We start from the raw sequence: 15,485 nt of genomic DNA on the forward strand, positions 1-15,485 counted from the left end.
CAGCCCGATGCAGGGCTCGATCCCATGACCCTGAGATCATGACCTGAGCCAAAATCAAGAGTCAGATGCTTAACCAGCTGAGCCACCCAAACAACCCTAAGTTATGTTTTTATTATTGATTTCTAATTGTATCTCATTATGATCAGAAAATGTGGCCAACACAATAGTAAGGTTTTTTTGGTATTTCTTGATCCTTGCTTCCTAGCTTGGTATGTGCAGGTATGTTGATATTTAAAATATCCCCATTCAAGTCCCCTGTTTAGCTTGTGATCCTGGAGAATGACTGAGTGTCATAAAATTTATCAGATAGTGATTCCAATTACAGCTATTGTTCTAGAAATGGTATATTGCCTGGGACAAATCAAACCAGCTGTTATGCATGTATCGATCTTGCAAAAGATTTTTAAAAAATCGATATCAGTTTGTAAGGATCATCAGATGCTATTTGCTTTGACCTAGAAGAGCCTATAATACACCTTCATAGATTTGCTCAAGTTTACTTTCTTTATAATCTAATATAATCCAAAGAAATTTTGCTGGTGCTGACATCACAAGATCACACTAATCACACATTAATGCTATATTGCTATTTGTACCTGTTCAACTGGAAGGACCAAGTACTTAAACACTTTTAGGGAGACTTCCACTTCTAAACATGGAAGTAGCAGGGACAAGATGTACTCCACAACCTTAAATGACTAAAAACACAGACAAGGGACACGTGACTGGCTCAGTCACTAGAGCATGCAACTCTCAATATCGGGATTGTAAGTTCAAGTCCCACGTTGTGTGTAGAGATTACTTACAATCTTAAGAAAAATAAAAAAACAGAAAAACATCCATAAATACAGAAAACAAACTGGACATTGCCAGAGGGGAGAGCCTTAAATAGAGAGAACAAACAGTGGATGTCAGAGGGGATGGGCAAAATGGGTGGAGAGTGGGAGGTAAGAGTTTCCAGTTATGGAGCACCTGGGTGGCTGTCAGTAAAGTGTCTGACTCTTGATTTTGACTCAGGTCATGATCTCAATGAGAGATAGAGCCCCAGGTTGAGTTCTATGCTGAGCATGGAGGCTGCTTAAGATTCTCTCTCTCCCTCTGCTTCTCCCCCCACGCTCATATGCACTCATGTGCACTCTCTTTCTAAAAAAAACAAAAAACAAAAAAGAAAATTCCAGTTATGGAGTGCATAAGTTACAGGGATAAGAGGTACAACACAGAAATATAGTCAATGATATCATAATTGTGTTGTATGGTGACAGATGTTAGCTAAACTTATGGTGAGCGTAGCATAACATATAGACTTCCTGAATCATTATGTTGTACACCTGAAACCAATTAACATTGTGTGTCAATAATACTTCAATTAAAAAAAAAAGGGATTTCCTAAAGTGGACAAGAGGCAATGCAGAAGAGTGGTCCCAGGGAGAACAGGAAGAGAAAATGAATCACCTAGCAACATAGCGGGAGATAGTTTCTTGATGTCAGCACAGTGAACAGAAACACGACCCAGGGTCTCCTTGAGTTGAGGAGTGTAGTTGAGAATTTGGACAGATCAAGGCATCTATAATTTACAGGGCAAAATATTGGAGAGGAAAGAGCTGCAGAGATATACAGGGGATTTCCCTTTAGTCTTCAGTTGTATACTGATCAACACATAGTGTGAGAAAACTGCCATAGACCAGTGAAAAAACCACTGGGTAGAAGATGCAGAGTAACTCTCAGAAAATATACAGGGTTGGGGCGCCTGGGTGGCTCAGTTGGTTGGGCGACTGCCTTCGGCTCAGGTCATGATCCTGGAGTCCCGGGATTGAGTCCCACATCGGGCTCCCTGCTCAGCGGGGAGCCTGCTTCTCCCCCAACCCTCCCCCCCTCTCATGTACTCTCTCTCTCTCTCTCATTCTCACTTTCTCAAATAAATAAATAAATCATTAAAAAAAAAAAAGAAAATATACAGGGTTGAAAATAGTTCATACTCCCAACAATCAGAGTGGAGCAAACTTGTAATACACCGGGCTAGTGTAGAATACCGAGAAGGATTGCCTCAGTAGTGGGGCCAATAACTCTGGAATAAAGACAGCACTGAGTTTACCTAACAAAGCTGAAAAGCAACCCATGAAAGGACCAAACTATTTCCAAGTAATTTAACAGCATCCCAGAATAAACACAATATTTACAATATTTAGACTACCAAAAAAAAAAAAAAATTCACCCAAGAATGTAAAATTCACACTGTCTCTCATCCCATAAAAAATTATTAGGGGGATGCCTGGGTGGCTCGGTTAAACATCTGCCTTCAGCTAAGGTCATGATCTCAGGGTCCTGGGATTGAGTCCCACATCAGGCTCCATGCTCAGCAGGGAGCCTGCTTCTCCCTCTGCTGCTCCCCCTGCTTGTGCTCTCTCTCTCTCTCTCTGATAAACAAACAAATAAAATCTTAAAAAAAAATTATTAGGCAGCAGATACATGGGAAAATACAATCCATAATGAGGAGAAAAATCAAATTATAGAAATAGATTCAGAGCGGCACCTGGGTGTCTCAGTAGGTTAAGTGTCTGCCTTCAGCTCAGGTCATGATCCCAGGGTCCTGGGATCGAGTCCCACATTGGACTCCTTGCTCAGTGGGGAGACTGCTTCTCCCTCTGCCCCTCTCCCTGTGTGCAAGTGTGGGTGCTCTCTCATGCAGTCTCTCTCTCTGACAAATAAATAAATAAAATCTTGAAAGAAAGAAAGAAATGACACAAATGAGGGGCACCTGGGTGGCTCAGTTGGTTGGGCGTCTGCCTTCAGCTTGGGTCATGGTCACAGGGTCCTGGGATCCAGCCCCATGTCAGTCTCTCTGCTCATGGGGGAGCCTGCTTCTCCCTCTCCCTCTGCCTGCCACTCCCTCTGCCAGCTGCTCCCCTTGCCTGTGCTCTCTCAAATAAAAATCATAAAAAAAAATAAATGACACAAATGATAGGCATTTATTCCATAATTTCAAAAAAGTACAAGAAATTATGAGAATGTTGAAAGGCATGGAAGATATTTTTTAAAATTCACATATAACTGGGACACCTGGGGTGCTCAGTCAGTTAAGCATCCACCTCTTGATTCTGGCTCAGGTCATGAAATTGAGCCCTGTATGGAACTCCATGCTCAGCACAGAGTCTGCTTGTCGCTGTCCCTGCCCCTATCCATGCTCGCACACATTCTCTCAAATAAATTTTTAAAAAGTCTTTAAAAAACATATAAAATTCCCATTTAACTTTTTATTTTTTAAAAAGTTTCTTATTTTATTATTATTATCATTATTATTATTTTAAGTAAGCTCTACACCCAACGTGGGGCTTAAATTCATGACCCTAAGATTAACAGTCACATGCTTTACTGCCTGAGCCAGACAGATGCCCCCACATAGAATTTTTAGAGATGAAAAATACAATGGATGGTATTTGTATTAATGTGTTAGGGCCTCCATAACAGAACCACAGGCTGGATGGCTTAATCAACAGTTTATTGGGGCGCCTGGGTGGCTCAGTCGTTAAGCATCTGCCTTCAGCTCAGATCATGATCCCAGGGTCCTGGGATTGAGCCCTGCCTCAGGCTCCCTGCTCTGCAGGAAGCCTGCTTCTCCCTCTCCCACTCCCCCTGCTTGTGTTCCCTCTCTCACTGTGTCTCTCTCTGTCAAATAAATAAATAAAATCTTTAAAAAAAAATAAAACAAAACAAAAGTTTATTTTCTCACAGTTCTGGAGGCTAATGTTCAAGATCAAGTTTCCAGCAAAGTTTGCTTCTAATAAGGACTCTTCCTTTGACTAACAGATGGCCACCTTCTTGCTTTGTCCTCACATGGCCTTTTCTCTGTATGCAAACACTTTGAATTTCTCTTCCTCTTATAAGGACATCAGTTCTATTAGGTTAGGCCCCACCCTTATGGTCTCATTTTACCTTAATTACTTCCGTAAAGGCCCTATCTCCAAATAAAGTAATATTGGGGATTAGGGTTTCAACATACGACCTCTGAGGGGGGACACAATTCAGTTTATAAAAGGATTAGTAACAGATTAGACACAACAGAAAAATGATTAGAGAACTTGAAGATGTTGCAATGGAAACTGTACAAAATGAAACACACAAAAGGAAAAAGAACATTGAAAAATACAAGCAAAACACGGTGACATATGGGACAACTTCAAGTGGCCCAATATACACAGTCCCTGAAAGTGAAGCAAGGGTCAAGCAGAAGAAATATTTTAAAGCCTAATGGATAAAAAATTTTCCAAACTGCTGAAAATTATAAATTCACAGATCTGGGACGCCTGACTGGCTCAGTTGGTAGACCATGCAACTCTTGATCTCTGGGTCATGAGTTCAAGCTCCACATTGGGTGTGAAGTCTACTTAAAAAGAAAAAAAAAATGTTTAACTTAAATCTGCAGATCCAAGAATGTCAACAAACCTCAAACCTAAGATAGAGGAACAAAAGTACATCACAATCAAATTGCTTAGAACTACTGATAAAGAGAAAATCATCTTAAAAACATATTTTAAAAGGCAACTTATTTACTATAAGTAAATACTATAAGACTATAAAGATAATGCAGCAGATTTCTCTGTCAAATAAATAAATAAAAATCTAAAAACAAACAAACAAACAAACAATGGCCAAATAAAGACGTTTTCAGCATACAAAATCTGAAGAAATTCATACAAGCACACCTGAAGTACAAGAATGTTAAAGGAAACCTCCAGAAAGGAGAATATTATCAAATGGAAATCTGAATCTATACCAAAAAATGAAGAGCTCTAGAAATGATAAATATGTGGGTGAATGTGAAAGACCTTTTAAAGTTATTTAAGTTTATGGGACACCTGGGTGACTCAATTGGTTAAGCATTGGCCTTCCACTCAGGTCATGATCCCAGGGTCCTGGGATCGAGCCCCGCATCGAGCTTCTTGCTCAGCAGGAGCCTGCTTCTCCTTCTCCCTCTACCTGCCAATCCCTTTGCTTGTGCTTGTGCTCTCTTTCTGTCAAATGAATAAATAAAATCTTTTTTAAAATAAATAAAAGTTATTTAAATTTAAATTTCTTTCATAGAAAACTGACAGGGCACATGGCTGGTTCAGTTGGTAGAGCATGTGACTCTTGACCTTGGGGTTGTGAGTTTGAACCCCATGTTAGGTGTAGAGATTACTTGATAATAAAATCTTAAAAAAAAACCCAAAAACTGTCTATTAAAGCAAACGTAACAGGGGTACCTGGGTGGCTCAGTCGGTTAAGCATCTAACTCCTGATCTCAGCTCAGGTCTTGATCTTAGGGTTGTGAGATCAAGCCCCACATAGAGGGCGCCTGGGTGGCTCAGTTGGTTAAGCGACTGCCTTCGGCTCAGGTCATGATCCTGGAGTCCCGGGATCGAGTCCCACATCGGGCTCCCTGCTCAGCAGGGAGTCTGCTTCTCCCTCTGACCCTCTTCCCTCTAGTGCTTTCTATCTCTCATTCTCTCTCTCTCTGAAATAAATAAATAAAATCTTTAAAAAAAAAAAAAAAAAAGCCCCACATAGAACCTACTTTGAAAGGAAGGCAGGAAGGCAGAGAGAAAGGGAAGGAAGGAAGGAAGGAAGAAAGAAAGAAAGAAAGAAAGAAAGAAAGAAAACAAAACAAATTCCAAACACTTGAGCTAAAGGGCAATGAAAAAGATAAAATAGAATCATAAAAAATGCTCAGTCCAAAAGAGTTTTTTACTTTTTTTTTTAAGATTGTATTTACTTATTTGAGAGAGGGAGATGAGCAGGGGAGGGAGGAGTAGAGGGATAGCAACAAGCAGACTCCCCACTTAGTGGGGAGCTCAACACTGGGCTCTATCCCAGGTCCCTGAGATCATGACCTGAGCCAAAGTCGGACGCTTAACTGACTGAGCCACCCAGGCGCCCCCAAAAGAGTTTTTTCTTTTTTTTAAAGAGAGACAAAGAGAGAACAATGAGCAGATGGAACAAACAGAAAGAAATTAGCAAATAGGATAACTTTAAATTCAACATCATTAAACAATTTTAAATCTTCTTAACCTCCCAATTTAAAAAGAGATTTGCAAATTGTATTTTAAAAAAGCAATATCCAGGGGCACCTGGGTGGCTCACTCAGGAAGCAGACTCTCTTTTTTTTTTTTTTTTAAGATTTTATTTATCCATTCGACAGAGAGAGACACAGCCAGAGAGGGAACACAAGCAGGGGGAGTGGGAGAGGGAGAAGCAGGCTTCCCGCGGAGCAGGGAGCCCTATGCGGGGCTCGATCCCAGGACCCTGGGATCATGACCTGAGCCGAAGGCAGACGCTCAACAACTGAGCCACTCAGGCACCCCTAGGAAGCAGATATTTGATTTCCGCTCAGGTTATGGTCTCAGGGTCCTGGGATCAAGCCCCATCCATGTCCAGCTCCATGCGCAGTGTGGAGTCTGCTTCAGGATTCTCTCTCCCTCTGGCCCCCTTTCTCTGTCCTGTCTAAAATAAATAAATGAAACTTTTAAAAAATAAAAATAAAACATTTAAAAAAGCAATATCCAACAAATACAACTATCAGGAAACTCGTTTTATTCATTTACTTATTTATTCATTTATTTATTTATATTTTGAGATTTTATTTTTAAGTAATCTCTACACCCAATGTAGGGCTCAAACTTACAACCCAGAGATCAAGAGTCACATGCTCCACTGACAGATCCAGCCAAGTACCCCAAGAAACTCATTTTAAAATAAAGACACAAATAGGGGCAACTGGCTAGCTCAGTCAGTAGAGTGTGCGAATCTTGTGCATAGAGCTCACTTAAAAAAAATCAACTAGATTTAGGGGCGCCTGGGTGGCTTAGTCATTAAGTGTCTGCTTTTGGCTCAGGTCATGATCTCAGGGTCCTGGAATCGAGCCCCACATCGGGCTCCCTGCTCCACGGGTGGCCTGCTTCTCCCTCTCCCACTCCCCCTGCTGGTGTTCCCTCTCTCGCTATGTCTCTCTCTGTCAAATAAATGAAATCTTTAAAAAAAAATCAACTGGATTTAATGAAAACTTTATATATATATTATAAATATATAAAAATATATATAATATATAAATATATATTACATATTATATATATAATAAAGACACAAATAGAATAAAAGTAAAAGGATGTAAAATGATATACCATGCTAACATAAAAGAAAGATGGAGAGCTATTTAACTTCCAGGATGGCATTAAGGAACTCCAAAAATCTGGGGCGCCTGGGTGGCTCAGTCGTTAAGCATCTGCCTTCAGCTCAGGTCGTGATCCCGGGATCCTGGGATAGAGCCCTGCATTGGACTCCCTGCTCCACGGGAAGCCTGCTTCTCCCTCTCCTACTCCCCCTGTTTGTGTTCACTCTCTCGCTGCATCTCTCTCTGTCAAATAAATAAATAAAATCTTAAAAAAAAAAAAAAGAAATTTATAAAAAAAAAAAAAAAAGGAACTCCAAAAATCAGTGCCTCCATAAAGGCAATGAGAAATCTGGATTAAAAAAACTGCCAAAATCCATCAGGGAAATCCAAATCAAAACCTCAATGAGATACCACCTCACACAAGTCAGAATGGCTAAAATTAACAAGTCAGGAAATGACAGATGTTGGCAGGGATGTGGAGAAAGGGGAACCCTCCTACATTGTCGGTGGGAATGCAAGCTGGTGCAACCACCCTGGAAAACAGTATGGAGGTTCCTCAAAAAGTTGAAAATAGAGCTACCATATGATCCAGCAATTGCACTACTAGGTATTTACCACAAAGATACAAGTGTAGGGATCTGAAGGGGTACGTGCACCCCAATGTTTATAGCAGCAATGTCCACAATAGCCAAACTGTGGAAAGAGCCAAGATGTCCATCAACAGATGAATGGATAAAGAAGAAGTGGTATATATACACAATGGAATATTATGCAGCCATCAAAAGGAATGAGATCTTGCCATTTGCAACGACGTGGATGGAACTGGAGGGTGTTATGCTGAGTGAAATAAGTCAATCAGAGAAAGACATGTATCATATGACCTCACTGATATGAGGAATTCTTAATCTCAGGAAACAAACTGAGTGTTGCTGGAGTGGTGGGGGTTGGGAGGGATGGGGTGGCTGGGTGATAGACATTGGGGAGCATATGTGCTATGGTGAGCGCTGTGAATTGTGCAAGACTGTTGAATCACAGATCTGTACCTCTGAAACAAATAATGCAATATATTTTAAGAAAAAAAAGAAGAAGAAGATAGCAGGAGGGGAAGAATGAAGGGGAGTAAATCGGAGGGGGAGACGAACCATGAGAGACGATGGACTCTGAAAAACAAACTGAGTGTTCTAGAGGGGAGGGGGGTGGGGGGACGGGTTAGCCTGGTGATGGGTATTAAAGAGGGCACATTCTGCGTGGAGCACTGGGTGTTATGCACAAACAATGACTCATGGAACACTACATCAAAAACTAATGATGTAATGTATGGTGATTAACATAACAATAAAAAATTTAAAGAAAAAAAACCCTGCCAAAATCAACTTTTTCAAGCCCTTGAAATTAAACAAAGTCTTTTGATAATCTAAGAGGGTTTATTCACAAAAAATGTCCGACTCTCAGTAAGAACAATAACCTTTTGGGCATCTTAACTTTCCCTAATCCAATACCCCTTCTCCCACTTTCCAAGTACCATTTAAAGCTGATAACCTCACAACTACAGTAGCTATGAAAACCAGCAGGCTAGCAGCTGTTGGAGAGGGGAAAATGGATTTAGAGTTCCCCAAAAGCCCCAATCCCAGAGAATTGTCACTATTTGACTTGTCTGGCAGCTCATTGAAAAGTGCCATTTTCAGAGCTTGTCTTTATTTGACCTGAATCAGAACTCAATCTTTTAGAATAGTCCTAACCACGGGGAATTTATCAAAAACAATCAGTGGCAGTTTTTTAACATTGAAGCTGCCAGAGGTGTTAACAGCTGTGGCTAAGAATAGGCTGATGAAAAATCTTAAAAGGAAAAGTTGGAGACTAATATGTCCACAGGGAGAGTTGTGAAGATCTGACAGAGTCCTGGGAACCTGGGAATTTGTAATGCCATATGCATGGTATATGCACATCCAAGAAAGGCCTAAGAAGACCATAATGTCTCAATGCTGGCTGACTTCAAGGTTTTGCTCAAGCAAGTGAAGGCTAATAACAGGTGTAAACTGCCTGACAAATCACTGAAACCATATCCCAATACACACAGAGTCATTTAGCAAAACCTGGAAGACTTATTTCTTTAAGATATTTGAGGAAATCTCTATTCAATCATTAAATTGGCTACTAAGCTAACTCAGCAAAGAGTTCATATAACAAAGAATATACACTGTACAGAATTAATCCAGGAAACTCATTAAACAAATCTTGAGAGGGTGAGTATCTGATTTACAAAGTTGCCACACTGTATAATTTAAAGATTTATTTTATTTATTTATTTTAGAGAGAAAGAGATAGAGAGGGCTGGGGGAGGGGCAAACTGAGAGGGACAAGAAGACTCCACACTGAGCATAGAGGCTGACGTGGGACTTGATCACATGACCCAAAGATCATGACCTGATCCAAAATCAAGAGTTGGATGCTCAACCGACTGAGTCACCCAGGCACCCCACCACATTGCATAATTTAAAATGTACAGTTTAGGGGCGCCTGGGTGGCTCAGTTGGCTAGGCGACTGCCTTCGGCTCAGGTCATGATCCTGGAGTCCCGGGATCAAGTCCCACATCAGGCTTCCTGCTCAGCGGGGAGTCTGCTTCTCCCTCTGACCCTCTGACCCTCTTCTCTCTCGTGCTTTCTCTCTCATTCTCTCTCTCTCTCAAATAAATAAATAAAATCTTTAAAAATAATAATAAAATGTACAGTTTAGGGGCGCCTGAGTAGCTCAGCTGGTTAAGTGTCTGCTTTCAGCTCAGGTCATGATCCCAGGGTCCTGGGATTGAGCCCTGCATCAGGCTCCCTGCTCACTGGGGAGACTGTTTCTCCCTCTCCCTCTGCCTGCCACTCCCCCTTCTTGTGCTTGCTCTCTCTCTTGTGCTCTCTGTCAAATAAATAAATAAAATCTTAAAAAATAATAATAAAATGTACAGTTTATGGGGCGCCTGGTGGCTCAGTTGGATAAGCATCTGCCTTTGGCTCAAGTCATGATCTTGGGGTCCTGGGAATGAACACTGCATGGGGCTCCCTGCTCAGCAGGGCGTCTGCTTCTCTCTCTCTCTCCCTCTGTCTCTGCCCCCTTGTGCGCGCTCTCTCTCTCTCTCAAATAAATAAATAATCTTTTAAAAATAAATAAAATGTCCAGTTTTCAACAAAAAAAAATTATGTAGATATGTGAGAATTTATGAGATATATAAAGAAACCAAAAAGTGTGTCTCACTAGATGGACTGAACAGTAGATTTCAACAGGCAGAAGAAAGAATCAGTGAACATAGAGAAAAGTCAATTGAGATATCCATTCTGAAGAATTGAAATAAAAAAGAATGAAGAAAATGAACTGAGGTTTGAGACCTCTGGAACATCATCAAGTGAACCAACATAAACATAACTGATGTCTCAGAAAGAGGAGAGGGAAAATGGGCAGAAAGAATATTCAAAGAAATAAAAGCCAAGGCCCCTGGGTGACTGTTTTTAGGTGTCTGCCTTCAGCTCAGGTCATGATCCCAGGGTCCTGGGATTGAGCCCCACATCGGGCTCCCTGCTTAGTGGAGAGCCTGCTTCTCCCTCTCCCACTCCCCCTGTTTCTGTTTCCTCTCTCACTGTGTCTCTGTCAAATAAATAAATAAAATCTTTAAAGAAAAAAAAAGATTGTTTAAAAAAAAAGAAAGAAATAACACCCAGAAATTTCTGAAAAACATTAGTTGGTACATCCAAGAAGCCCAATGAACCCTCAGGGTAAACTAAATGGCATCCACACCTTGATATGTCATAGAAAAATAATCAAAAGACCAAGAATTTTGAAAGCAGCAAGAGAAACATGACTCATCACATACAAGAGATCCTCAATAAGTAACAGCTGGTTTCTCATTGGAAACAATGGAGGCCAGAAAGCAGTTGAATGATCTATTCAACATGCTATTGTCAACCAAGAGTTCAATATCCAGCACAACTATCCCTCAGAAAATGAAGGAGAAATTAAGAAGACATTTCCATATAAACAAAAACTGATATAATTCAGGGATGCCTAGGTGGCTCAGTAGGTTATACATCTGACTTCAGCTCAGGTCATGATCTTGGAGTCTTGGGATCAAGCCTCGAGTCAGGCTCCCTGCTTCCCCCTCTCCCCAGCTTCTCTTCTCTCTCTCTCTCTCAAATAAACAAATAAAATCTTTAAAAATTAAAAAAATGAATGAAAGTTGAATGAATGAATGAATGAATGAATGGATAAATAAATAAATAAAAGACAGAAGATAGATTAGTGGTTGCCAGGGAATAATAGGAAGTAGGGAGTGGTTGCCAGGGAATAATAGGAAGTAGGGAATAATAGGAAGTAGGGGCACATGGGTGGTTCGGATGGTTAAGCATCTGCCTTCGGCTCAGGTTGTGATCCCAGGGTCCCAGGATGGAGCCCCTCATTGGGCTCCCTGCTCAGCGGGGAGCCTGCTTCTCCCTCTCCCTCGGCTGTTCCCCCTGCTTGTGCTCTGTCACTCTCTCTCTCAAATAAATAAAATAAAATCTAAATAAATGAAATAAAATAAAATAAAATAAAATAAAATAAAATAAAATAAAATCAGCCAAATGAAGAAACTCAATGGGCAGAATCTATATGTACCAAATTCAGAGCTCCAAGTTTCCTCTCCCTGTAGGGTATGAAATTTCTTTTTGGGTTGACGAAAATGTTCTGGAATTTCATAGTGGTGTTAAACCCACAACTCTGAATATATTAAAAGCTACTGAATTGTACACTTCAAAAGAGTAAACATTATGGTATGTGAAATGTATTTCAATACAGGTGTTAACAAAAAAGAAAAGAAAGTTGGAGTTTCTAGATTAGTATCAGACAAAGTATGTTTCAAATAAAAGAATATTACCAGGGCACCTGGGTTGTTCAGTCGGTTAAACATCTGCCTTCGGCTCAGGTCACGATCTTAGGTCCTGGGATCAAGCCCCATATCGGGTTCCCTGCTCAGTGGGGAGTCACTTCTCCCTCTCCCTCTGCCCTCTCCACCGCTCCTGTGCTCTCTCTCTCAAATAAATAAAATCTTAAAAAAAAACAAAAAATGAAAACAAATAAAATTATATTACCAAGGATAAAGAGAGTCATTCTGTAATGATAAAGATGTCCATTCAATTTACTGAAAGGACATAATAACCTTAATCACATTATAGCAGAGCATTTATGAAGAAAAAAACTGATAGAAATACAACTATAAATAGACAAAACCACAGTTATAACTAAATATTTCAATACCTGTCTCCCAACGATTGATACACATAGACAGAAAATAGGTAAATATATAGAAGACATGGCCCATACTATTAACCAATTTCACCTAGTTGACATTTACAGAACACCCAACACAACAACACATTTCTGTAGTAAGGAATTTGGCCTTGTTCAAAGAGAAGTCTGGCTTTTGCCCTCAGATTCTGGGAGGTGATCTGCCATACCTGATAGGAGTGTCTTTGTTTAGAAACTGGCCACATCAGTTTTTCTTAAGATTTATTTATTTATTTGTCAGAGAGAGAGAAAGAAATGTGTCAACAACATAGAAGTCACAGTCCTCAACATGTTCTTACCTGACACCAACTGTAAGTTCATGGTGTTCCCAAAATGACCCTGTTTTGATAATTTGCTAGAACTCACTGAAATTATATTCACAGTTACAGTTTATCAGGGAAAATGATACAGACTAAAATCAGCCAAATGGGGGCACATGGGTGGTTCAGATGGTTAAGCATCTGCCTTCGGCTCAGGTTGTGATCCCAGGGTCCCGGGATGGAGCCCCTCATTGGGCTCCCTGCTCAGCGGGGAGCCTGCTTCTCCCTCTCCCTCGGCTGTTCCCCCTGCTTGTGCTCTGTCACTCTCTCTCTCAAATAAATAAAATAAAATCTAAATAAATGAAATAATAAAATAAAATAAAATAAAATAAAATAAAATAAAATAAAATAAAATCAGCCAAATGAAGAAACCCAATGGGCAGAATCTATATGTACCAAATTCAGAGCTCCAAGTTTCCTCTCCCTGTAGAATCAGAATGCATTGTTTTTCTGACATTGGTGTGTGACAATCTACAAAGAATCATTCCTAACCACAAAAGCTCACCTGAGCTTCAGTGTCCAGAGTTTTTGTTGGGGCTTCATTGCATGGCAATGACTAATTGCTCACATGGTTGAATTCAGTCTGTAGGTTGCCTGATAGTGAATGACCCACCGTCCCTACACTAAGACTATTGTGTGTTGCCATACCCACCTTAAGATCTGATGTGCCTGGGACACCTGGGTGGCTCAGTCAGTTGTCTGCCTTCCACTCAGGTCATATCCCAGGGTCCTGGGATCGAATCCTGTATCAGACTCCTTGCTCAGCAGAGAGTCTGCTTCTCCCTCTGCCTGCTGCTTCCCCTGCTTGTGCTCTCTCTCTTGCTCTTTTTCAAATAAATAAATAAAATCTTTTTTAAGATTTATTTATTTATTTGAGAGAGCGAGAATGAGAGAGAGAGAGAGAGTACATGAGAGGGGGGAGGGTTAGAGGGAGAAGCAGGATCCTCGCTGAGCAGGGAGCCCGATGCGGGACTCGATCCCAGGACTCCAGGATCATGACCTGAGCCAAAGGCAGTTGCTTAACCAACTGAGCCACCCAGGTGCCCAATAAATAAAATCTTAAGGAAAAAAAAAAAAGAAGAACATATAAAGGAAAAGCCAATCCTGAAAAGTTAGAAATCCAATGTCTACAGTATCTTGTGAGACTGAGAAATCCTTGACATTATTGTTTGGTAATTGGGTGGGCAAGACCCAGATAGCTCCCTATATATGAGAAGAAGGAGACTTTCCACTTTGTGTGATGTCATCACCTAAATAATACACTTGGATCTGATAAAATTGGAGTTTATTCTTTTTTTTTTTTAAGATTTTATTTGTCAGAGAGAGAGAGAGCGCACAAGCAGGAGGAGCGGCAAGCAGAAGGAGAAGCGGCAAGCAGAAGGAGAAGCAGGCTCCCCACTGAGCAAGGAGCCCAACGTGGGACTCGATCCCAGGACCCTGGGATCATGACCTGAGTGGAAGGCAGATGCTCAGCTGACTGAGCCACCCAGGTGCCCCAGGGCCTCTGACCTTTTATTTCAGCTCAGGTTGTGGTATGGGGTTGTGCAACTGAGCCCTATACCAGGCTCTGTGCTCAGTGAGAAGTCTGCTTGTCCCTCTCCTCTCTCTCTCTCTCTCTCTCTCTCTCAAATAAACAAAATCTTTAAAAAAAAAATAATCTACTAAGATATTTTGTCTTATTTTTATACTTTTAAATATCCATCTATGCTTAAATTTTGATGTGTATAGTATTTAACATGATTTAATTTTGTGGCAATTCCATCCTGCATTTTCTATCCACATTTTGCATCTCTAGGTCCCAGAAAGACATGGATTAACCAGACTATAAATTTTTAGAACAATCCTAAAATCCTTGGTGAATTTTAATCTTTTTTGTGTGTGTGAAAATTAGTGAAGGCTTTAACTAGATTACGCCAATTTTATTTTGGCCAAGGTTTAAATGTATAAGTCCATTGATGTAGGGGGTGATTTCATTCACACCTTATTATAAGCCACTGTAAGGAGATATCGTCACTGAGAGGAATGTGTTTAGAAAAGAGCAGTGAAGGAAAAAAAGGGGTCCCAGTGACAGTACAGAAGGAGGAGAGGGAAGGCAGAGCAAAGTGGAGGAGGTAAAGGTGCAGGAAGGAGATCAAAAGAGAGGCCCATCGGAGGTTGGTCAGAAGAGTTTGGAGTGAGCCTTTAAGGGAAGCAATTTAAAATTTTTTCTGCTTTTCAGAGACCTTTTTACGAAAAAGAATGTGGACCATCAGGTCATTTGGAATTTTTGAATACTTTAATTCTAAGTCACCAGGCATGTAAATAATTTTGTTTACATATCAATTCCCAAGTGGTCATTGACATTTTAAATTGTGATAGAATCCTGCCAGAGCTTCATATATTAGGTGCCATTGGCACTATAATGTTTGTATGTGTAAGAAGTAGGACAATGACCTGGAAGTTCATTAAATAACTGATTGCCCATATTCAAATAATGATAACAGACAGGAGACAGTCATCAGCCCAGAGAACCTCAGTAGTATACCCACTTTGTCTGCAAGAGCCTTGAATCGTGCAAAACAATTCAAATCAAGAAGCTTATACCAAGGACAATAAAGTCTTAAGTGATGCTCAAGAGAAAAAGAGTGGTACATTTATCAGGCACAGGACCTACTCAGCTGTGCAGTCACTGAGACCCACAGGAGGGGAGATAGCAAAAGTTTCTACTTTATTGATCAGG

At 40.6% G+C, this 15,485-nt stretch overlaps 1 protein-coding gene across 3 annotated transcripts in view; it reads left to right on the forward strand.

The window, feature by feature from the left end:
• SNRPE (small nuclear ribonucleoprotein polypeptide E) overlaps positions 1 to 14,377 on the forward strand; it is an 89,327-nt gene extending 74,950 nt beyond the window's left edge. For 2 of the 3 annotated variants that reach the window (XM_073884460.1, XM_073884461.1), the window contains one exon: positions 14,073 to 14,377. In XM_073884460.1, the coding sequence (XP_073740561.1) occupies positions 14,073 to 14,215 (143 nt within the window). In that variant the 3' untranslated portion in view covers positions 14,216 to 14,377. The remainder of the gene's footprint in view (positions 1 to 14,072) is intronic. The other variant, XR_012375784.1, reaches the window with a different exon arrangement.
• The last annotated feature ends 1,108 nt before the right edge of the window (positions 14,378 to 15,485 follow it).

The sequence above is a fragment of the Callorhinus ursinus genome, unplaced genomic scaffold (assembly GCF_003265705.2).
Source record: "Callorhinus ursinus isolate GAN/ISIS: 27379988/994484 unplaced genomic scaffold, GSC_fseal_2.0 scaffold57, whole genome shotgun sequence".
Lineage (NCBI taxonomy): Eukaryota > Metazoa > Chordata > Mammalia > Carnivora > Otariidae > Callorhinus > Callorhinus ursinus.